This window comes from Pagrus pagrus, assembly GCF_965226575.1.
Source record: "Pagrus pagrus genome assembly, chromosome: 15".
Classification (NCBI taxonomy): domain Eukaryota; kingdom Metazoa; phylum Chordata; class Actinopteri; order Spariformes; family Sparidae; genus Pagrus; species Pagrus pagrus.
Genome location: NC_140199.1, coordinates 24,963,331 through 24,987,887, shown reverse-complemented (window position 1 = coordinate 24,987,887; position 24,557 = coordinate 24,963,331). Strand labels below are relative to the sequence as shown.

Genomic DNA, 24,557 nt, shown 5'->3' with positions numbered 1-24,557 from the left:
GAGACCACAGTTTGAGGTAAAAACCTTAAATACAGATGTACAAAAACATGCAACATTATCATCTTTTGTGTCTCGTACTCTCACTTGTTGCCGAGGCGTGTGAAACAGCACATAACGTTGATCGTGACTCACACAATTTGCCCCCACCCAGAGAGTGACACGACCTCTGACCGAGGGGTCTGAACTTCCGTCTCTCGGGCCGGCCCTGCCACGTTTAATTTACCATCACACATCAGGCCGAGGTGGCGGAGAGAGAGGCGACACCACAGAGGAAGAGTGGGGCTTTAGGCAGAAGCTTTCTCACAATCAACTTAAAGATACCAGAGACTACTGACCGAGAAGTGCCTTTTTGGAGCCTTTTTACTATGCTACTGGCAGCATTTAAAGACAATCGTAATGAAATTGGGAGTTTTAGTTAGAGGTAGGTTGAGTATTTTGTTTAATTTAAATGAACACTTTTGTTGCTCTCTTTAACATTACACTCTGACACATAGATAAAAAAAAAATCACACAAAGGGGCCGAATTCTCTCAGGTAGCAAGTGATAATGCAAACAATGAAAGATGGGAAAACGACTTATAATGCTTCAGAGAATCCCTGACTAATAGGATTTATGGCTTAGGGGTTCTGGACCTACAACACCTAGAGGGGCGAGGGTCAGTATGAATGTGAGAGAAAGCCAACACAGATGAGGACAGATGAGGGGGATGTCCAGCATGTGCTCTGAAATTGGTTTAAACAAAACTCTGTGGAATCTGTAGTTTCCTGTGCTGCATCATTAAGTCGATTTGTAGGCAATTAACGCATGAGGATGTTTCCAGCAGTAATCAGAAGCTTTGACTCATCAGGAAACAGTTTCATTGGGACAGTACCTCCTCGAGAGAGTCTTTGTTTTGATAGCAGTCCATCTGTTCTGGAGAAGGCAGCAGTGGTATATGTGTTTGTAGCTAACAGCAGGATTGAGATGCAAGCTTCTTGAGGCTCACCGGGGTGGTCAATCTCCCGGCTGTTGGTATCTGTAAAGAATGGGAAGAGAGGAGCATCAGAGGGATCAGCTCAGCTCAGCTCAGCTCACTGATCTGCACAGGAAACACCGAGCATGGGAACCCACCAGGGAGCCCAAAGTAGTCCCTGCGGTGGAAATCTGCTGATAAAGCCTCACTCAAGGGAAAACATACAAGATGCATCTTGTGCAAAAAAAAAATAATCAGGAAATGCTTTTGTACTTTTGGGCTAAAATTAGGTCTGTTTGTTGCTTTTAAAAGCAGAAAGATTACAAGACAGAGTACCAATGATCAAAGTGATTGATAAGATGTGGTGCTTCATCTACTTCAATATCAGTCTGACATTGACTAAACAGAGCAAAGCTCCATCAGCTGTATCACTCCACTGAGCAAGGTACAGTGTGCACTGCTATCTCATGATGTATGATCGAGCACTGATCAATATAGTAATGCTGAGGCAATGATAGCCAGAGTTAAATATTGGCTCAGCATTTCAAAAGTGTTTGCTCAGTCTTTCATTACCATATCTTTTCTAGACAGAGAGAGAGAGAGAGAGAGAGAGAGAGAGATGGGACCACTGCTGTGGTGTGTCCTGTACTATACTACAATGATATTACTCTGTACTACTGCCTCCTACAGTACAGCGCAGCAGAGCAGCACCACACTATAAAAATACTCCACTAGGGGTAAAAAGTAAAACAAATTTTATGTATTTTTACAGGTAAAAGTATGTGAGTATTATCAGATATGTACTATGTACTTATAATACAGAATAACCTCGATGTATTAGACCATTATATTGTTTTACTTTGATAACACAACAAAAATGTATGTTAAAAAAAAAAAATTAAAGGTGCACGACTAGTTTTGGGAAGACATTTTAATCAGAAGAGAAAGATCTTTATTGACTGATTTGTATGCCCAAACAAACTAAATAAACAAACTCTCTTTGTTTTCATGACCGAATAAACAAACTGACCTTAAAGGACGACGCAATTTCATACTGTTTTACTTTGTTTATATGTGGTGGACCCTACCCTTCTAGCTTCAAACAGTGTTCTGGGGACCTTATTTTCCTCTGTGAACAGCTTGTTTATTCACTTATGGAAAAAATAAATATTTCTGAGTTTGTATTATTACCTCATTTACATTCTAAACATTGCAATTCTGAGTTTGAATTTCTTCTCCAAACTACATAGTGCCCCTTTAATGGTAAAGAAAAAAAAGTATAATTATACTTATGGGTAGTTTAATCGATAACAATGCATCATATTTTATAAATTTACCATGTTTTGTGTCTAAAAATCTCAATTTGAAAAGTAACTTGTCACCACAGCTGTGAAATAAATTGAGTGCAGTGAAAGGTACATTATTTCCCTCCAAAAATGTATTGGAGTAGAAGTCACATAAGATGGAAATACTCCAAGATTATAAAGTGCCTACAGTACTTGAATACATCTTGTGATCTATAGTTGATCTGTGAATGGAGCTTTTATCACGCATAATGTAACGTCCCCCAGATCTGCCAATGTTTACATTTTACAGTCAATTAGAAATGTTGCTAAAATATTATTCAATTTAAAAGAATTAAAATAAAAAAAACCATAAATAATGGTGTGACTGTTACTGATTACTGAGTGTATCGTTGAATGTTTGTATGATCTTTGAAAAGAAAAAAAAAAGACCGCTATCTGTATACAGCATGTTATTGTTAAGAAAGGAATTGAACCGGATCAAGGAATTGTGCATAAGGAGTTTGGTTTACAGAGTATTATTTGTAAATTAATTGTGGAAAATTTACACTGAAATCACCAAAATAAAACAGATATGAAAGGAATGAAACGGATGCAGAAAAACTGCAAAAAAGACTAAGTGTGCTGGCGCCCTCTAGCGGTAGAGGCGGCTCATTACAAGCTGAGCATTCAGTCAGCCGGTGCGCTGGGTGTCGCTGTCTGATATTCCGCGTCATCACGTTACTGAAGTCTATTTTAGTTTGTGTCGTTTGTTTTCTGGCTGTCAACACGGTGTGTAAACACCTACACGGATCAGCTCCGGAGAGAGCGCTTCTGTGTGCAGGACAGAGCCGGTTTCTCTTTATCAGTTTAATAACAGTGAATGGGAAAGATTGTATGAAGACCCCGCCGCTGACTCTGGAGCCTTGCAGCGGGGTAGAGACCTGAAGACGAGTCAGTCTCTGGTTGTTTCATTGTGCGGAGGACGGAGGCAGCTAAGCAGCGCCTGTCGACGAACATGGCAGCGGCGACCGTAGTGGAGGCTGACCCGGAGGAGAGCGAAGGCTGTGCCGGCTTCCCTGGCGTCCAGAGCCGGGGCTGGGATGAGTCTCAGCTCCGGAAATATTCCTTCGCAACCAGGCCCATTCCCCGGCTGTCTCACACGGACCCCCGAGCAGACATGCTGATAAACAACGAGGTAAACAGACTAAGTTGGCTTGTCTGTTGACTAAGTTAGTTAAGAGAAGTGTGACCCTGCAGCTAAAACCCTGTTCTGACCACAGTCTAACTCAAGAAATTGTAAATTCTCTCGGGTCAAAAAACACATTTAGTGTATGTTGTTGTTGATATATAGTGAGATATTGAGCTGTATATAATTGTGCTCAGGTTTATTTTCTGAGAGAGTTAATGCAGGAAAAATGTATTCTTTAACTCAGTTTGTAATGATTATATCACAATAACATCTGTAGAGTTTAAACAATCAGCGGATTCATGGTTTAGTCAATTTACAGAATATATTCGGCGGCTTATTTCATACTTGATAATCATATCATGAATTAATCGGTCGTTTTTTAAGCAAAAATTACGCAACATCTCAGTTCCATCTTCCCATTTGTAAGGATTTAGCCCTATATATCTGTATTATTGACACTAAATGACATCCTAAAGTAATTACAAGAGAAAGGCATTATTCACATATGATAATATGTACATTAACAAAAGCAGCCCAGCTGTAAATATTTTTGTAGTGGGACTCAGATGAAGGTGTAGGGAATGGCAGCATATAAAAAGTGCAAAGCCCTTTGTTATTTATCATCAGGTAGTTTGACATGTGGTTGGTGATGTTTGACTATAGTTTGTGTTTTGATAAGTTAAGATAAGTTTCATTCAGCATGAGTAATGCTCGTGATCGTTAGTGGCTCCTGGGAACATGCAGGATGTCATTGAGGTGTGTCTCATACAGAAGCAGACCAAAAATATGTGTTAACACCGCAAATTAAGCTTATATCCTCCATCAGCACAGCTGGACATTTCTCTTGTATTTGGTCATTGCTGGTGTGGAGTGTGGTGTTGAGATGATGCACTTGCACGCTGACCTACAATAGTAAGATCTTCAGCTGTGGTTTGCAGGGATAGCAACACAACAGTCTTATCAGACTAACACACGCGGGCCATTTTTGAACATTGTGCTGTCAAGTGAGGCTCAAGCAAAGCGAAAAAAATCATATAAAATCAAAGATGGCTACACACAAGGACCCTTTCGTGTGATTTAACACTGAGATTCACAATTTGCACTAAAATGTCTACTTCAGGATATACAACTATGAAGACGTGGTATGTGAACTGGAATATGCGCACATTGAATTGAATCCATTAGAGGTAAAAGAATAATAATGCTCGTTATAGTGTACAGTTGATATTATTGAGGAACATGACAGAAAATCATGCATCCCGTTATTCACTACAGTAGCCTTCGGGTTTGCACTGTTGCATATGTATGAGTTAAAACAGGCTAAAAGTGTCATTGGTTTGGTGTGAGGACATGCGGTGTACTGGGAGCTGTGTGATACTGGGAGCTGTGTGATACTGGGAGCTGTGTGATAGTGTCACTTTCCTTCAACACGTTTCTCTCATGTTACTTTTCTACAACCCCCCATCGGCCAATCACATACGCGCGCGTGCGAGAGTTTTATGAACAGCGTTGATATGCCCAAATATGGCTCGTTCATACTGTCCGTTAACTGTGAAAATCCCCGTCCTTTGAGCCGTGGGGACAACAAGGGCAGTTCCCTGTCTGTCTTCAAGTCATATCACGGCAGAATAAAGGCGTTTAGATACTTATTTATGATTTAAAGCGACACACAAAGCAAATTGTTGTAGCAACACTCGACGCGACAGCCCAAAACACCGCTATCTGAAGAGCAACGCTTGTGGCCCTTTGTTTCTTTGCTAGCAGCTGTAAAGACACAGAAGACCCACAAGCCGCCACACTAAAGTTACACTATGGGTTTTTTGCCCTTCATCATTTTGTCTCTCCGGGACCGCAACCTGCCCTCGTTCATCGGCGAAAGTGAAAGCGAGAGCCGGTGCAGTGAGAGACAGGCAGCGGGAGCGCGCCCACCGGTCTACGTTCAGTCAGTCACGTAGCCCTCGGAGCTCAGTATACTGTACTGTCAATGTACTACTGCTGCGTAGGTGTGTGCCGGGGTGTATTCGTGTTGCCGTTCGTGTGAAACGCACTTCCACACACAATATGAATGATACTATTTACTGGTAGTGAATATAACAGTAGTTACGGGATTTTGTGACACAATCAAGATGAAGCACATGCAGCAGCTGCAAATGTAATATAACATGTCTCTAACTTCACTCTGACAAGTTTTATTTGTATTTAACCTGTGCTGTGAGCCACTATAATAGTAACAGACTTCTCTATCTATCTATCTATCTATCTATCTATCTATCTATCTATCTATCTATCTATCGAGAGTTAGATAGATAAACAGATAGATAGACAGACAGATAGATAGATAGATAGACAGACAGATAGATAGATAGATAGATAGATACTTTTTGGATCCTTTACAGGAAATTACTTTGTTACAGCAGCAACAACCACCACAGCCACACACTGATATACAACACATCTATAAACATATATACTCAGCACAAATTACTAGAAATAAGTTATTAAATGCTCTATCTTGTACCAAAAAAGCTATAAAATATATAATAAAATACCCTGTGTGCAATGTGGAAATATGCTACCTGTATTATCTAAAACTATAATATATACGGTATATTTAATAAAATATGAAACACATACACAGATGCATACAGATGCATATGCAAGTACATGTATGCACATACAATATTATGCTGTTAATGCACATTAAACAGAAGAAACACTTAAATCCAACAGTATAATCCAGAATAACTAAATGAATTGACATAGCACAGTCACTTTACATGGACAGGTAGCAGGCCTAATATAGCCCTCTTAGCAGTCTTGCATTTATTATTCCTTATTGCATTATTCCTGAGAGCCTGTTTTACAGTGGATATACTGTATGTATAAATACACTTTAACTTAACAAAACTAAATACAACTAAATACACTTTTAATAATATTGTATTGAAATGTCATTTGTCTGTTTCCAGGAACCGGTGGTTTTAACAGACACAAACCTTGTGTATCCAGCTCTCAAATGGGACATTAAATACCTCCAGGAGAACATTGGAAATGGAGACTTCTCTGTTTACACTGCAGAAAACCACAAATTCCTGTACTATGATGAGAAGAAAATGGCTAATTTCGAGAACTTTGTTCCAAAGTCACGACGAATGGAAATGAAATTCTCTGAATTTGTGGATAAAATGCACAGAACAGAGGAAATGGGAGGAGAGGAGAGGTAAGATATACTTACAGGGATATTGTAGCTAGATTGGGATTATGATGTCAGCTTTGTTTATATTAACCCAGCCAGGGCTGGTGCAGAGCAGGAACAAGATGTGACTGTGCTGCAGGTGTGCCTGACAGTGAGGGGGTGTTTTTTTCATGAAATGTAATGCAGCACAGGAAAGTGGAGCGAATGACTAAGCATTTACACAGGGAATTTGTTACCGTGACCCGACTTGGCCCGTCGGCACACATGCATATCACTTACTAAAGTGAACTTGCTGACAGTCACAGTGTTTCTTATCTATTTGGATTAACATCGTTCACTTCCTTCAATGTCAAGTTGTTCTTCAGTATGTTCTTAAGCGAGATGCATTCCACTGAAGTACAAGTAAACAAGCTCATATCCTGCAAGCACATGTTATAGCATTTTCAGAAATGTATCTGCATTGCGACTTGTTTCAGGTCCCAGAGTGTAGAACACAGTGTCTCATGCATTTTGTCTCTTCTCTCATGCATTTCAAGGGTATATCTGCAGCAGACTTTGAATGACACAGTAGGGAAGAAGATTGTTCTAGACTTCCTCGGTTTCAACTGGAACTGGATCAACAAGCAGCAAGCCCAGAGAAACTGGGGCCAGCTGACATCCAACCTGTTACTCATAGGCATGGAGGGTAAGGCGGTTTCACAGATTCTGTTATACAATAAAGGATAGCGTTGCTCCTCAATCGTCACTGAGTTTTTTTTCCCCTGACACCCCATTTTCTATTATTATTCTCGCACCATAGGCAATGTGACGCCAGCACATTACGACGAGCAGCAGAACTTCTTTGCACAGATCAAAGGCCATAAGAGGTGCATTCTCTTCCCTCCGGACCAGTTTGAATGTCTCTATCCGTACCCTGTGCATCACCCCTGTGACCGACAGAGCCAAGTAAGCCACAGATGTGTAGAAATCCACACAGACTTTAATAAAGCTTATAACTTGTGATGTAGTTCACTTACTTTCATCTTAAGTGATAGAGATAATTTGCAGGAGGTAGTCTCCACATAGACCTTATACAATGTCTATACATTAAAGAAAGTTATTATAGAGATATTGTGTTAAAGTTACTTGAAATAAGGACATACATTTTGTAAGAAAGACTTCCTTTAAAACAAATTCATATTTTTCATTCATAGGTTGATTTTGATAACCCTGATTGTGAGAAGTGTCCCAATTTTAAAAACGTTGTTGGCTATGAGGCTGTTGTGGGCCCAGGAGACGTGCTCTACATCCCCATGTATTGGTAAGAAGTACTTCTGTGTGGCCTTTCTATAGAAATGATGTATCAGTTCCACCACTGAATCAGCTGATTATCTCCAGGGCATTGAGTTTCTTCAATGCACTGTCACCTGATGTCTTTCAATGCTTGCTGCATTTCAGTACTGTATTCTTTGATTTAACTGTTGTTAGAAAACTGACTGAAATGATCAATCGATTATCAAAATAGTTGGCCATTAATTTTCTGTCTATCAACAAATCAATTAATCAAACAATTGAAAAGCTCTGATGTATAAATAAGTATGTCTTGTTGGTCAGTATTGCAGTTCTCAAGCTGAACACTAAATGTACAGAACACACTTACAGTACATGAATATGTCACTGTTAAGAAAAAGTGCAGTGTTACCTGTTTAGTGCTTCTTTCTCCTTTATGATCTATTTTCTGCTCATCATACCCATCATCCTTTTATTTCCACTGGCTTATACTGCCTGTAGTTTCTCAAACAACCTCTTACTTGCATGTATGATGCTGATATTAAATAACAGGTAGTTTGGTGGCAAGATGAACTGTAGAAAGTTGCTCTTTGACTGCCAGAGATTGATGATTTTAGTTATTTATATTTGTCTTCTCACTTCAGGTGGCATCACATTGAATCACTGTTGAATGGTGGAGTGACGATCACTGTAAACTTCTGGTACAAGGTACGCATACTTGACTCATGGCTTGAACATTTGTGCCGTCTTTGCTACTACATGTTTCTTCATCATCACTCACCTTTTTGACCCCTTTGTTCAGGGTGCCCCCACACCCAAGAGGATAGAATACCCCCTGCGAGCACATCAGAAGGTGGCCATCATGAGAAATATTGAGAAGATGCTAGGAGAAGCACTTGGAAACCCACATGAGGTAAAAGCATTTGCTTCTCCATCCTCTATATAAGTCAAACTCTCTCCTGTCGTCAGTGTACTGATTGCATAAGTCACGCATGAATGTCACACTGCCAGTTTCTAGAACATCAAATCAAATCCACATTTAGGTCACCTGTTGCATGAAATCCCTGGGGCATGCTGACCCTTCTAGCAGCCCAATTACTGTGAATATTTATGGCTTACCTGATTTAGTACAACGGAAAAGATATATGCATTCTGGGACAGTGGGTAAAACAATGTAAAGTGTCTGACACGATATGAAATCACAAAGAATCCTTTTTTTCCCTGTAGGTTGGACCTTTACTGAAAACGATGATCAAGGGCCGATATGACCGTGATCTCAGTTAGAGCCCCACCCTGAAAACTCTTAACTTGGCTGCTTCAGAAACTGTTTGCGTGTGAAAGTGAGACTGCTGCGTGTGTAATGTGCATTCAGACTTTGGAGCTACCTGTCACTGCATGGCAATAACCGGCCATCTTGAAACCATTCTGCTTCGTCTCAGAGTGCCATGTTCATCGCAAATCCATCAACTGAAGAAGATGTGTTCGACAAACACACAGGAATACACCCTGCGTGAAGAAGTCTTTGAAGAGGAGGCCTTATTTGGCTCATGTCTAGATATATTTATGTGAACCAGTCTCATAATTCAAGCTAGTGGGGTTTTGGGTGCATTTGCTCCCCAAGAGATCGGTACCTTTGGAACAACCTCAATATTTTGACCACTAATGGATGAGACAAGGGGAATTATATATACAGTACACATCCAACAAATACAGGACATTACTGAAATACATGTAAAAACACCATACTGCACTCCATTTTTGTCACGGACAGCTTTAAAACTGATTTGGTTCATACCACTAATGATGACAGGTCTAAGTGTTTATGAAGTATTTATCAATGTAATCTGCATCCTTTTAGGGAGTAATCAGCAAGAACTTTCTGTTGCAAAGACGACTGCATAGGCATGATAATAAAACACAAAAGTACAGTGGTTACTGAAAAACTGTAGGTGTGGGGAAAAAAATGGGCTCATATACTGATACATATTCAGCTTAAGGGAATATGTGACTGCTTGAGGCTAAATTATTTTAGCGGAGTGATTGCTTTGTGTTTTATTTATGCTCTTGCTTGTTCGATTCATATTTCAAAGACTATTGGACATGCTATTCTGCTTACTAGTAATAGGTGAGGGGGCAGTGAAAATAAACTGTACACTGCACTTTTATTTGCAAATACAGTTAACTAAGAAGGAAAAGAAAATACAGGAAGTTACTGTTTTGGGGGGAAACTTCCCAGATGATGTTTTATTGGGAAAGATGCGTAAAAGTGGTTAGAATGAACCCCTTCAATGATTTAAATTATTGTTATTAATGGATTGAACTAGCAGAATCATCTCACGGGATGTAGCTTATGTATGAGCCATTGCAGTGCAACAAAAGTACCATCTAGTGGTAAAGTTTGCAGTTGCATGTTGAGCTTGAATTGTCCTTACTTGGTCCCATGCACTATCCCTGCAACAATACAAATAATGGGAATGTTGTGTCAGACGCAGCATATCTCAGATAAAATTACGCTGGAGTGTGCACAAAAATTTGATTCCAGCTGAAAACTTCGCACTTAAATCCCCAGAAATACACTTATTTTTACTTACATGCAGCCATATTTTGAAGACCTTAGTGTGTTAACTTTGAAGTGATCTCTCAAGAACTGTTGCAAAAGTGTAAATGAAACAAAAGAGATGGTTAATGTCATATATTGTGCTGTATGTGCCAAACCAACCTAGAAAGCAGTACGTATCAGGAAGCTTTGTTTTCCTGTACAGCTGGAAGAATGAGGAAGTGGTGAACTATAAAATGGGAATACCCAATCACCAGATTGTCAGACATACTGACCTGATTAAAGTTCAACCTTTGAATTGCTGATAATGTGCATATCTATGTCTTAACAGGGCTACTTCCTCTATAAAAATAACTAACCTGATGATGCGTCATAGGTTAACCCTGTTTACTGTATGTGCCTTGCTTTACAAAGGCATGGCAGGAAATGTTGCAAGGACTTGATTTTTTATTTACATATAAATTTTATGGTCAAAATGTTCTTTTTCACTCCGGCATTAAACGCCTTTAAATGTGGGACTTACAAGGGTTCGTAGAGATAGAGGCATGTTTTTACCGACGGTTGCCTGTTTTTTTGTTTTGAACATTCAGTATGTGCACTCCTAGTTCATCTGATTAAAGTTTGTTTGCAAAGCTATTCACTGCTGAGTTCTGAATGACTGAGAGATGTGATGATGAAATAAAATATTTCATGCGTTTGAATTAGTATCTTACATACGCTGAGTGAATAATTCAAAGAATACGATGTGAATGATCTACAAAAATTAGTATTTATTTACTATAAATTGTGCGTCAGCGGTTTCTCAAAGCGCAGGGTTAAAACTCAGTTGTGTCTAAACAGATGCTCTACAGTAACACTATCATACAATAATTAAAGACAACATTGCTGCTGATAACGACATGTATCAGTAACAACACATCTTTTCCACAATCCATTGTGTTACACATACACTCAAGTAAACTATATAATTACCACCAATCAAAAACAATTGCTTATATTTGCTCCAAATGGATGCAGAGTAGAACACAAATAAACAATAGAGTAATAAACATCAGTATATGCATAAAAAAACCCTGACCAACCCATTTATCTTAATATAATATATATAACAGGAACCAAATAAGAATCCAATCATAATAAAAAAAAAAATCACAATCAACAATCACAAGCGAAGCAAAATCCACACAACACAAATGAGATGAAAGGATAACGTCATGTAAACAGACCCTGAAAGCACACAACAGGCCTCTTCACCATAAATACGCGAGACTTTGCAAATCTAAAATCTAAATCTATTGATCTATATCAAAAATAAAGATAATGCTGTTAGAGTGAACTTTAAAATCAAGCCCTCCTGCAGCATGTTTAGCGCAACATTTAGGGGGCAACCACAGTTATAGTTTGCCGAAAATTGTAGTGCTGTAATAGTCCGGGCACACCTGGAGGATTACATTTGTTGTGCTAGAAAATGAATTACCAACATTATTTACAGTTATAAGGTTTCTCATCACAGTTGAGTAATAAAATGATATTTCAGGTGGTTGAAAATATTTGCACCCCTGGTTTCATCAAGGCTTAGTTGTGTCATTGACAAAATATTTTAACGCAAAGATTTCCCTGGATGTATGTGCGTTGCGTTACGGCTATGGTACGGTTTTGCTCCGTCGTCCGGCAACCCCCACCGGCTGTGTTTTGAGTCCGGCACGGCGCAGCACCGCCGGACAGCTGAATTAACTGAATATTATGTTGTTGTCTCTGTGTCTGACTTCCTGTCTGCTCTGTGTCGAATTCGGCTGAATTGCTGCATCGTGCTCCAGCATCCGTAAGCCCTGCATATCTGCTCTCGAAGGGTCCGTACTGCCGGAGCTGGGACGGAGCCGATACGCAACACAGCGGAGCCAGTGGAAGTAAACACATAGGCTAGAGTGAAACCTATCAGCTGGACTGGAAACGTATCTGGTGGAATCTAGGGGTAAGTCCCTCTCTAGCCTCCCGGTGGTTTGAGCTTCTCTGTGTGGAACAATGACCAGTATGTACAGTTTTAACATTGATTGCTTGAGGTGTAAAATTTTATCTGAGCTCGATGAAAATCTAATTTTAAGATGTGGGCCTATGAGCAGGATTTGTGACATCACAAATAATTTGAGAATTTGTAAACCAATCCAATTATTTGCAGATTCATAAATTCTGGAATTTTTAAATGAGAAGGATTTTAATGTGGTAATTATACTTCTTTTCTCCCTGCAAAACCAATCTCAGTCACACTAGAGAACTTTTTGTATGCATTAAAACGTGTGGGGGGGATCCTTAACATTCCCTCTTAGACTGCTCCTGACTCACAGATCTTTCAGGGTCTGGCACTGGTTTGCAAAACTCACTTTTGGATGCCAAAGTCAAGCTCATCATGTTTCTATATTCTGTGAATGATGTAGTTTTTGTTTGAGATATTATAAACAACCATAATTATTTTATATAGTGTGAAACTTGCTTCTCAGAGTTTCATTTGAAAACCATTTTGTAGCACAACAAATTGTCCAAAACAGAGGGCTTGACCAAACACTTTCGTAGCACAGTATTCCTGTATGATGTAAAAATAGAACTTTTAAAATGAAATTGGCATCAGTGATTGAATATATATACATAAAAAAGCAGTTGAGACTTATAATGTCCAGAAGAAACTCTACAGCACCACTAGAACTTATTTACAGAAATGACAATTGATTCATCTCTACAACGTCATGTCATAGTTATGAATCTATATTGTAGTAAGTTGAAGAAAATACAAACTATAAAATAAGAGAATAAAGAAGTAAAAAAAACAAAACAATGTCAGTGCAACATCAGTCCTGCTGAGATGGCAAAAAGTAGATAGATTAGGCTGTTACACAGAACACAAGTTACGACATCCCCACCAAAATATCACAAAAAATATCAAAAGCTCAAGGAAGTGATGCAACTGAAACACTGTAATATAAGGTTTTAACCAAGGCATATAACGGTAAAAATGTTTTAAAGGTCAAGTGTGTAGGATTGCAACCAACTGAACCTTCAGTGGCTGGTAAAAACGTGAAAGGCCCTCTCTAGAGCCAGTGTTTGGTTTCAGATACATGGCGGTGCGATAGGGCTGGGTGACTGGATGAATATATCGTCTATGGGGGATTGCTGGTTGGTTTGTATGGTTTGTAATGGTGCGCCTCCTTGAAAATTTCACTCAATAAATAATTAACCTGTAAGCGCCAAAAATAGGAACAGGCAAAATCTGTGGTTTTCTCACTGCGATTAGGAAAGAGTAGAGGAGGGGCAGAACTGACTAGTGTAAAGAAATGCCAGCAGACTGCCTGGGGAGCTGTGCACAAGTTACTGGAGCAAGCTGACGAGCAGTGCAGCTCCGCCACTCGCGCTGCAGAGTTGGGAATAAATGTAACCTATATGCGAGTTCAAAAACTGTTAGAAAAATGAGATGTGCAGCATTTTGTATCCATATTTTTCTGGCACAAATCTGCTTGTCAGCAAAAAAAACGCTGTAGCCTACTAGATTAAACACTCAGTGAAATCTCTGTGTATGAACAACGGTGACTTAACTGAAGTGCTGCATAAACCTACACGTTTATAGTTAAGCTGTCTTGGCAAAATAGTTTTATTTGGATTTATTAAAAAGTGTAGCCTTAAACTTTGGGCTGTAATTTTGATTGAAATGATCTTGTCACTTTTAAGACCACGGATGTCAGAGGGTAGGGTAAAGGCACACCTGCACGGATATATCAGCAATCGCTGATCAATATACTGACGGTGGCATATCCTTTAACCCTACGGTGCAACATGGCAGACTCCAGATGACCTGCAGATATAAAACTCATTCTAGGCTAACGAAAACAAAATTATCCTTTTCAGGTGAGGTACACTAATGAAAATGTATAATACTGTATTCCATTTCTGCCTAAAGACCCCACTGTATCCTGCACACAGGACCTTTAAAATAAGCCACTGACAAGAACAAATGTCTTCATTTACTTGGGAGAAAAATCAGGCTAAATGAATTTAATAAATTAAAAATAGTGTAAACAATATTGTCAGTAGCTGCTCTTACAGTAATGTGCTCGTCATCAATGGAATCTGTACTTCCGTGCAGGCTTGATATTGACATACGTCTTCTTCATGTCCTCTGCCTCGTCTTTCTTCACAAGTTGATATCGCTCTCCTTTTGTGGTGACCACCTGGTTGCCGTGGTACCGAACTAGCTTCTTTGGAGCCTGCAAAAATTTTACCAGTTTTTTAAGCAATTTCATTGCATGAAACAGATTTGAAAGCTGTATTGTGATATAGAGTATAACCACAGACTTACATCTTTTGGGGCGACAGGACGGTGTGTTTTGTTATCATCCTCATTGTCCACAAGCATGTACCTACAGAGAAGAAACAAAGTCATTAAGTCATTAAACAAAGAAGTGAATTCTACTCTCCAAAGGATTAAACCAATCTTACTCACTTCTCAAGGATGCTCTCTTTAAGTTTCTGGTCAGCCAGCGAGGAAATACTCTTCCCGTGGTTTACCTGAGGCAAGAGGACACCATTAAATCAGACTCAAAGTAGGAAGAGGCAGACATGAAAGAGAATGGCAGTGTTTCTGTGTGTGGCAGAGACTCACATTAAGAGGAGTGGGGCTGAGTTGGACATCGCCCTCTATGATAAGGCGCACAGCCTCCTCCATGTCTCCTTTGGCAATAGAAAGGGCACTGCGAGCCTCGGACAGACTACACTTGGGAAACATCTCAAGCAGGTGCTGCTCCTGGGCCTCCCACTCAGATACTGGTGGCTGCACATAAACACATTTTTATTACTTAGATGGATGTGAACAATATGTGATATTAAAAGTAGCACATACAGTAAGCATAAGTGATATTATAGTGATTCAAAAATGATAAATGCAGTGATGTGTGCTGAAGTGATAACCTTGGCAGTGGCGCCCTCTGTCTGTGTTTTAAGGCACTGTGTTTCTCTTTCTGGTGGAGGTTCACTGGGCAAGGTGGTGAGTTTCAATGAAATCTCTTCTGTCCTTGCCTTAGGCACAGCGTTTTCTTCGTCAGATAATAAGGAAACAAACAAATTAACATTGTAGTACAAATGTTAGGCTGAACATCCCCACCAAACGTGTTTCACTGCCCAATATAGTTTGTTTTGATGACTCGTTTGGCAACATTCTGAAAATGAAGGAAGGGTTAGACTGCCATAATACTGTACGTTCAGTGACAAAGTTTTCCTACCAACTAATAAGCTCTTGATATGATTGAGTTACTGATTACACCTCCCTTTGTACCAGACAGGATGCTCACTATCTGTATTAACTTACTGCGAATACAAATTGAACATTTCCTAATGTTGCAGCTTCATATTAAAAGCATTTACTTTTATTATGAAGAAGGCTAGTTTGAGCACTTACTGCTATCGTTCATCAAAATGCATTTACATTTTTGTCATTGTTTGAACTACGTCAAGGGGTAGTTTTATATAGTCTGTGGTAGCAATGGAACTAGAAGTTGGTAGATGAGCAGCCGCACACCTCCAACTTCTCAGTGAGGTAACCAACTCCTTTCTCCTCACTGACATCATCAGGTTCCTTGTTTGCATTGCGTTTCATTCTGTAGTTTTGCCAAATATGTGCTTTTATGTTTTGCGTAAAAGACAAAAAATCCTCAGCCATCATCTTGTCTCACTGTCATAATAAGTGAAATGGGACTTCTTCACCTTCAGTTTATAATTGTAGCATGTGTCATCTGACTATCTATTGATTTAAAAAATGGACAATTAATCTGTGCATGACCAAACATTGTGTAGCACCGGGAACACAGATTACCTAAGCCTATTGTATGTGCTAGAAATAAAAATAAAACCTACCTGAGGTCCGTGCAGTAGCCAGTTTTGTAGCCAGGCTGAACATCATTTCACAAACTTTAACACTGCCAAATGAAAAAACACAGAGTAATGTAAGTGCTTTTTATCCTGACACAGTGCAATCAAGATAGAGAAAACACACGTCTTTTTGTTTACCTTTCAATTTCCGCAAAGCCAGGTATGTAAGCTTCTAGCATCTCTGCAAACACATCCACGTCAAAGTTCTCATCAACACTGTGCTGGGAGCCCAGATCCTCCAGGACTCCAGTTATGTAGGACAGAAGCACTTCATCCAGAGTACTGCGTTGAAAAGTAAAAAACAAGTTACCGCAAAACTGAGTGAACTTAAGTTTTTCTAACGATGCAAGAAAGCTGGATGACTGTTTACCTGAGATCTGCATCAGGGATGTAAGTCTGAATAAACTCGTGCAGCGCGTTGTGGATGATTTTCTGGAGGTCCATTGCGTTCTCCTACTGAAACACAAGTCAGTGTGCTGGAGTAAAGGCTGCTATATAAGCAACAGGGCGTGCAAACCTTAAATAACTAAACACAGCAGTTGTCACCCATGTACCAAATATGGTGCACCGTGGAAATGTTACAAAAGCACTGCTTACGAAAGCTTGTTGTGAAAGCTTTGCTGCAGCCTGCAGCATCTTCTGCTGCCACTGTACGACGCCTGCGGTTGTCAGCACTGACGGTATTCTCTGCACGACCTGCTACATGAAATCAATCTATAGATTTCCCGATTCATTTCAACCAACATCGCCTGTAAAGTTAGCCAGGATGCACCGATATCTAAGGCTAACATTAGCATTAAAACCGCTGAGGAGGCTACTTAACATGTTCACTTGAGAAGTTCACCGATGTTAAAGTAACCCTAATATTATCCAACACTTCTTCCGCATTACACTCATGCACAGCAAAACAATAACCTTGCTAGCGCTGGTTTGTTGCCAGCGTTAGCATCGCAGCTAGTCGGATATTAGTTATCAGCTAATGGTTAATTACTAACGCCAGGGCTAACATGACGCTATCGTTCGCTGAACGGTTGCAGGACGGCAGTTTTTTCATTATCCACCTCATGCTGCTATTGTTACACGTCCTGACAAATTCTCTCAACATTACTATTGTTCATCCATCAACAAGGTTAACCTTCATCTTCGTGTCCAGATATAATAGATGGGTTGATAGCGAACTAGCTTTCGTTAGCTAACAACAACTGCTAGCTAACGTTAACGCTTCGTGCAGAACCAACCACCGTTATTTAAGATTATTCAATCGGAGGGACTTTGAATGGAGTGAAACTTACTGTGACGGTAATTATAGGGGCATGAAGCTCAAAGTTTGCCCCAGATATGTGAGGGGGAGGCTGGTCAGTGCGGTGCTTACAGGCTCTCTGTGCGTGATGCTGGTGAACCCGCACGATTCAAAACATTAGCACGTCACTTCCTTTGAATTGAAAACACACAGGCTGTTATTTAATGCGTTTATATGGCTGGAACTTATTTGGATTGACTTGAAATGCTTTGTGAAACGAACAGACATAGAAATGTTTAATTAAATAGAAACATCAGGCAAATTGAATTGAATTTTTTAAAATGTATAGCTTACATTTCTTTTTGAATAATCACAAAGGAAACCCCCAAGTAGAGATTAGACACTGAAGCATCACATCAGAGATGAAACTAATAGTTGAGAAATTGATTAATTGACTATTTTAATCAATAGAGCACATGTTTTTTTTTGTCTATTAGTCAGTTGACAGAAGAAGGTCTTGCAGGACAATCATTCAATCCTTTGTCAATACCTGCACAGTTCCCACAGGACACCTTCATAACTGAAACATATTCCTGAGTGTGCACGGGACGATATGAAAATTTGGTGTAACGATTATCCTGTCCAACTTAACTCTGATTCACGATATTATCCCGATAATCAGCAAAATATTCTCAAAAATTTCAAATAAAAACTGAAATTGCACTAAAACATGCTGGAATCATTTTACATTGAATAGGCCTAAATAATCATGAATAATAAGGTCTTCCTAACCTCATCTCTCTGTTGTTCTTAGTAGTTTGGAATCCATGGTATTCACACACATCCAGTTTAACTTGTTTTTTGTGGGGATATGAGTTGGACATCTTTGTTCATTATTATTCATTATTTAGTCATTCATGTGAGGCTAGTCATAATTCTCTCGATTCACAATGTCTGATTCCTGAGGAACTTTTTTTGTAGTTGCTGATCAGAAACTATTTTGACCATCAATTAATTATTTGAATCATTTCCTTATTCATACTTTTCATACTTATTTTTATTTTATATAATTGCAAACTGGATATCTTGGTTTCGGACTGATAGCTAGACAAAAAAGTCCTTAGGCGCAGTAAAGGTTTGATGTTTGTCCTAATATTCTGACATTATATAGATTAAGCAGCAAAGTGATTATTCTAGAATATAATTTACAGATTGATTGACTATGAAAATAATTATAAATTGCTGCCCTTGACAAAAAAGTCAGAGAACTATCAGGACTGTGGGCATCTATTCCCCAGCCCCAGTTTCCTTCTTTATGGTTTTACCTTTAATGGATCGACAAAAATAATTAAAATAGGCAGCTATTATATGTTAAAGGGGCACTGTATAGTTTTGGAGAAGAAATTAAAATTCAGAGTATTAATATTTACAATATTAATGAGGTAATAATACTAACTCAGAAATATTTATCCTTTCCACAAGTGAATAAATAAGCTGTTCTCAGAGGAAAATAAGGTCTCAGAACACTGTTTCAACCTAGAAAGGTGGCAGAGTCCGCCACATATAAACAAAGTAAAACAGTATGTTATTGTGATGTTCTTTAAGGTCAGTTTGAATCTGCAACAATATGTGTGACATTTTACGGCAACAAGAAAATCTCATCAGGATTTAAACTATTAACCTATTCCCTGTCTTTTGGTAAGTCAAAAAAGCGAAGCAGGATTACAACGAAAGGTAAAACAAGGCTAAAACAAACAAGAACAGACCTCTGCATCAATATGTGATTCCCTAATAAATTCTTCCTCGCAGCTGTCATCAAATATTTGTCTCCGGGAGATCAGTTTCATTGCTGGACGAAGGCTTTTTCGATTAAATTTACAGACTTTCTTCTCTATAAATGTGAAGCCTTCTGTGTCCTGACTCAGTGTCTGAACACTACACTGGGCCAGTAAATAGTCTACTCTCACTTGGACATTATCTTATATCTTTAGCCAGATCCATACATAGTTGATGATCAAGGTGTTATCTGAGGCAACATCAATGATGTCATCAGATCCTGCTCTCGGTTACCTCCGCCTGTGTTGGTATTATAGCAGATATGTACCTGTAAATCATTAATGCCCACCCAATTGTTCCCTCGCTCCCTCGGCGGTATCTCTTGCCGGCTGTAGTATTTCACTGGGAAATATGGTACACGCTGCTGATAAAACAAGCAAGAACAATTCTCGACTTGGCTGAACTCTGTTTCAACTCATGAGATCATGGCTAGACAGGTGGGGCTGAGGTATCGGGGCAGAGTGTGTAAAATGTACAGCAGAGGAGAGCATCTCGGTTTTCTCCCCGTGTGTCAACGGCTGACAATGAGAACAGCCTGCAAGCCATATAACACACACTTATACACTCAGTGGCATCAGTTAACTGTAACATTATGTTCACACTTACTTTAAAATTGTACACTCAACATTTAAAGTAAAGTTCACCCAAAAATGACAAATCAGTCATTATCTACTCATCCCCATGCTGATGGATATTTAAGTGAAGTTTGTTATCCACAGAACATTTCTGGAGCCTCACAGCAAAACAGGGTTGCAGCATTCTCCTAAACAACTGAAGTAGATGGGGACTTGTTTTAAAATTTACGAAAACAGCTGAAAGATGACATAAATAGCTCCATACAGCTCGTCAGGCTCAATCAATGTCCCTGGAAGCCTGGAGATCCCTAATTAATTTGAAAAGACATATTACTTACACCCTTTATAATGTGAAATCTTCTCTGTAGCTGCTAAGCTAAAAGCATTAGCATGCACCCAGGCTGAAGTGGGTGCACCCAGTCAATTGTGTGTCTCTTCAAATTCATTTGGGGTTCCAGGGACTTGGATTACACCAGGCCAGTTGTATGGAGTCATTTTATGTTTTCTAGGGGTTGTATTTTTATGTTTCAAAACAAGTCCCCATCCACTTCAGTTGTTTAAGAATGCTGCAGCACTAGTTTGCTCTGAAGCTCTAGAAATATTTGTGGACTGTAAACCTCACTGACTTCCTTTGGCATGAGGCTGAGAAGATAATGACTGACTTTTCATTATAGATGAACATATCCTTTAAGGGCTTTGAAAAGCCTGGTCACACTAGACTTGTGTTGTTTCATCCTCCAAGGAGGTTCTGTTTTCACCTGTGTCCATATGTTTTATTTGGTTGGTTTGTCAGCAGGAATACACAAAAACTACCAAGCAGATTTCCACGAAACTTGGATGGAGGTTGGTTCTCAGCCCAGAATAGACCCCAATAACTTTTGGTGTGGATCCGGAAAAAGGGGCCGATCCAGGTATTTTTCTTGCTTTCTTTAACATTGCGTCTCATGGAATAATGCATGGATATTGATGAAAAGGCATATATTAGGTGGCTACAAAAGGGGACTGTTGGGGTCTTGGTGGAGGTATACACTCTATTGAGTACCACTCTAGTTTGTAATGTTTCTACTCACACGTTATTGTGGATGTCTTTATACAGACTGTGAGCTCAAATTTCCTCTATGAAGTACAATAAAGAATTAACATGAAAAAACATTTGCCGTTCTCCATACAAAGCAAATTCTTAACTGCAGTAACGCATTTAACCACCAATAAAAATGAATGATCTCCAAGCCACCCCTGTATCCTGTATATAATCATTTTCATCCTATTCAATTCAGAACTCAGTGGTAAATATTAACTCATGCTGACAGACATAAAGCTGAAACTGGCTTCCTTTTCTTTTCTTTCCAAAGTAAAAGCTAACCCAACACAAGGTGGCAGCATTGAGTTATCAGTGACAGCAGGACCTCCTCTACGTCTCTGAGAGATGCTTTGCTCTTAACACCTTCCAGTAGAAACAAATCACCAAAAAATAGATTCATTGCTAATATCAGATCCACAATAGTTCATTGTTTCTCTTGATTAAATATTCTCTTTGTTTCTTTTAGAACAGCCCTATTCATTAACACACACCTTCAAACAAAGAGGTTGTGAGCAGAGTTCAACAGTACAGGAGTCACATTCTTGTGCTTGAATTTCTGTGTCCAAGTTCCTTTATAACGTAGAACTTCACTTCTTTGTGCATGCAGTGGTGATGCAGTTTGTACATGAGTCCATGTTTTTGTGTGAGTGAAAGAGGAGGAACGTACTGAAGCATCAACAGCACGCGTACTTTTCCAATCAGTGCGACCAATTCTGTTCAAAATAGTGCAAAATAACAAAAGAAGAAAATTGTTGTTAATGAACTAAAATTATAGTACCAGTTTAACCATATTGCACATTCTTCTTCTTCTTCTTCTTCTTCTCCTTAGAACAAATATCTCAGGTGAAATTATCCTTACTGCGCACATAGAACCATTTAATGACAAGGGTCAGATTATTCTCCTCCTCCTGCACACGTCCTCAAACAGCACAAGAAACAAACATCCTGAAAAACATTTAGCAGTTTAATCATTGTACACACACATAGAAACACACGAACAATAAGTTAAATCAATGTATACAAATGTCATATACCTTCAGTAATAACACGGAACACATTGCGCCTTTAGCCTCGAGCTACATTATTATTTAAAACTGCCATTCAGGGAGCCACGAACAAGGAGGATGGTTTAGTTACAATGCTGTGTGACAGTACGACAGATAATTAAATACATTTGCATATTTTCTTTACAATGTATTTAGTGTAAATTTGAAAAGACAGTGTCAGTTTTTGTCAGAGTTTACTGCTTTAAGGCAAAAGAACACAAATGTTTTACAAATGTCTGAGAGGTATTTTGTTCAAGCATTGAAGGCATCATTTTTAAAACTTTTATACTTTAATGCAAGTGGGAGCTTAATGTGTGCTAATGGTATGTTTACTCATCTCTGCTCCTATATGCCAGGGTACAATCAAGCATGTCATGCAACAATGTGGAGGCAGGGCACATAATGTGGATATTGTACTGGTGGCACAGATTTCCATTTTCACACAGACAATGGGGACCGGGGGCTGGCTGGCTGTGGGGGGGACGTCTGAGCAAAAAAAAAAAAGATTTCTCTTTTTTTTTTACAATTCTCATCAGAGTCACCAAAACACTAAATGATTTCCTGCCAAATTAATTACCCTTTACCCAACTTTAGACAATAATGCTCGGGGCTGTCTGTCGGAACGGTATTATTCTATTAACGTTCGATTTGCAGTTCAGCCAGAGTGACTTCATATTTAGATTTTATTGTATTTTCTTAGTGAATGTGTAGCATTGCATCCACAATAGAAAGGCGCAGAATTATCTGGCAGCTGAATCACCTGTGCAGCAGCAGAGATGGGGATCAGCACATTATTTGGAGAGAGAATTTGTTAAAAAATTTTGAACACTTAACGTATCTGTTCCTAAGCCTCACAAAAGGTGCATTTACAGGGTGAATTCAAGCACAGTACAGTTTAATTAATTGAAACTTTTACAATATAAGGCCTCCTTCACAATCATAACCCATCTTTAATCAAATCTTAAGCCTAATCATTTCACCTCTCTCTGCTTTGGTTTTGAAGGTTGTGTGATTTAAAGCGTTATCGTGTCAGTTTTTACAAAAGTATTAACGACGCTCAAAGTTGGCGCATGTTTTTAATTAAATTTCCTTTATCAAGAGCTGCAGGTTAAGTGACTTGAAGGGACTTGGAGCATGAGCATGAGATTAGCTGGCTGCTTGTCCGAGGGCGCGGCTGACCTGATCCAGATCCGGGCCACCTGTGTGGGCTAGCCTGCCCTCCCGTCTGCCTCCTGTACCGTCTCCAGGAAGTGGTCACCAGGCAGCCCATTGCCACTTTTTCCCCCTTCCCCTTTAACTCCCCAAGCCAGCCACACAATTACATATTCAACAGACAAAAAAAAAGACTTAAAATGATGATGATACAGTAGATAAATCTCTGAAAAATAAAAGTGTTGTCAGGCATAATAGGATACAACAGATGGGTGCGATAAGTAGGCCGATTCAAAACACAACTAGCCTCGGTTCATCTCAGGGAATGGGGCTGGTCTCCCTTGTCCTGGCCCGTGTGTCTCTGTTCAGCAGTCGATAGGTTAACCTGCCAGTGGCATCCATCTTGCGTGGCCCCCCTCGCATTACCATTGATCTGGGGGAAATAAAGAGCACACGTGTTATTATATACAGCCCAGAAAAACACCCTCTCTCAGTGATGGAGTGAACAGGCCAAATGTATGAAATATCGCCCCTGCGACATATTCTGTCTTCCTGTCAATAGTGCAGCCTTTGCCCACAAGCCGGATCAATAGGGACTTATCTTTTCATGATAACACATAACGATGTTGTCTGCTGTCTTTTTCTGATATTGAAGTTCTAATTCTGTCCCTCCGCCTTTTTAAATCATCCGCTCTGATATGTATATTTGGACGACTCTTTTTTCTTGTTTTTTTCCCCTTGTTTTTCTTTCTGAGAGAAATAAAATTGGCGTGGGCCTGCTAGTCTGAGACATGGCAGTTACAAATTTACATGTTGGTTTTCTGGACGTTTCTCTGAAGCTTTTGGGGGTCTCTCATGTGTGAGACTGCTCAGCGGAGAGAAGACACCCCTCTGTAAAAACATCTGTTGTGGAAATGGCTGTCAGACTCCCTTTTGTGGGCTCCGTCTCTTCTTTGCGCAGAGATTGTCATTTGTTTTGATCATTTATGTGGGTGAAAGAATAATGATAAAAAATCTGGAGTATGTAGCCATGCAGTTGAGCAGTCCACAGTTGGGCTGCGTTTGTTTTCTTTTTTTATGGGAAGGAACATTTCTCTCTGATTTAGTGGCTTCGTGGTCGGCACATTGAGGCATGTCTTGTAACTATATCTAATGTGGAAAGTAAACTATGACACACTGCGAGTGATTTAAACTTTTTTAGAAATGTTTTGCAATTAAACATCTCAGTAAGCATACATTCTGTGTACATTATGTTGTCTTATGGGCAAGCT

General features: G+C 39.4%; 2 protein-coding genes across 5 annotated transcripts; one reads left to right on the top strand and one right to left on the bottom strand.

The window, feature by feature from the left end:
• Positions 1-859: 859 nt before the first annotated feature.
• On the bottom strand, positions 860-17,777 carry cuedc2 (CUE domain containing 2). Of its 4 annotated transcripts, none has more exons than XM_084375493.1 (10): positions 17,649-17,777; positions 16,727-16,812; positions 16,495-16,638; positions 16,342-16,403; positions 15,400-15,524; positions 15,095-15,262; positions 14,936-15,000; positions 14,792-14,852; positions 14,537-14,699; positions 860-1,015 (listed from the first exon to the last, which is right to left on the bottom strand). In XM_084375493.1, exons 2-9 carry the CDS (start codon positions 16,798-16,800, stop codon positions 14,553-14,555), a joined length of 846 nt encoding a protein of 281 aa, XP_084231619.1. In that variant the 5' UTR covers positions 16,801-16,812; positions 17,649-17,777; the 3' UTR covers positions 860-1,015; positions 14,537-14,552. The 4 variants fall into 4 exon arrangements, with proteins under 4 accessions (XP_084231619.1, XP_084231618.1, XP_084231617.1 ...); XM_084375492.1 differs by lacking the exon at positions 860-1,015 and adding an exon at positions 10,483-10,539; XM_084375491.1 differs by lacking the exon at positions 860-1,015 and having other exon boundaries at positions 14,473-14,699.
• hif1an (hypoxia inducible factor 1 subunit alpha inhibitor) lies at positions 3,016-11,085 on the top strand. Its single transcript, XM_084375490.1, has 8 exons — positions 3,016-3,433; positions 6,397-6,647; positions 7,160-7,308; positions 7,423-7,568; positions 7,817-7,923; positions 8,537-8,600; positions 8,695-8,805; positions 9,120-11,085. Exons 1-8 carry the CDS (start codon positions 3,254-3,256, stop codon positions 9,174-9,176), a joined length of 1,065 nt encoding a protein of 354 aa, XP_084231616.1. The 5' UTR covers positions 3,016-3,253; the 3' UTR covers positions 9,177-11,085.
• Positions 17,778-24,557: the final 6,780 nt, after the last annotated feature.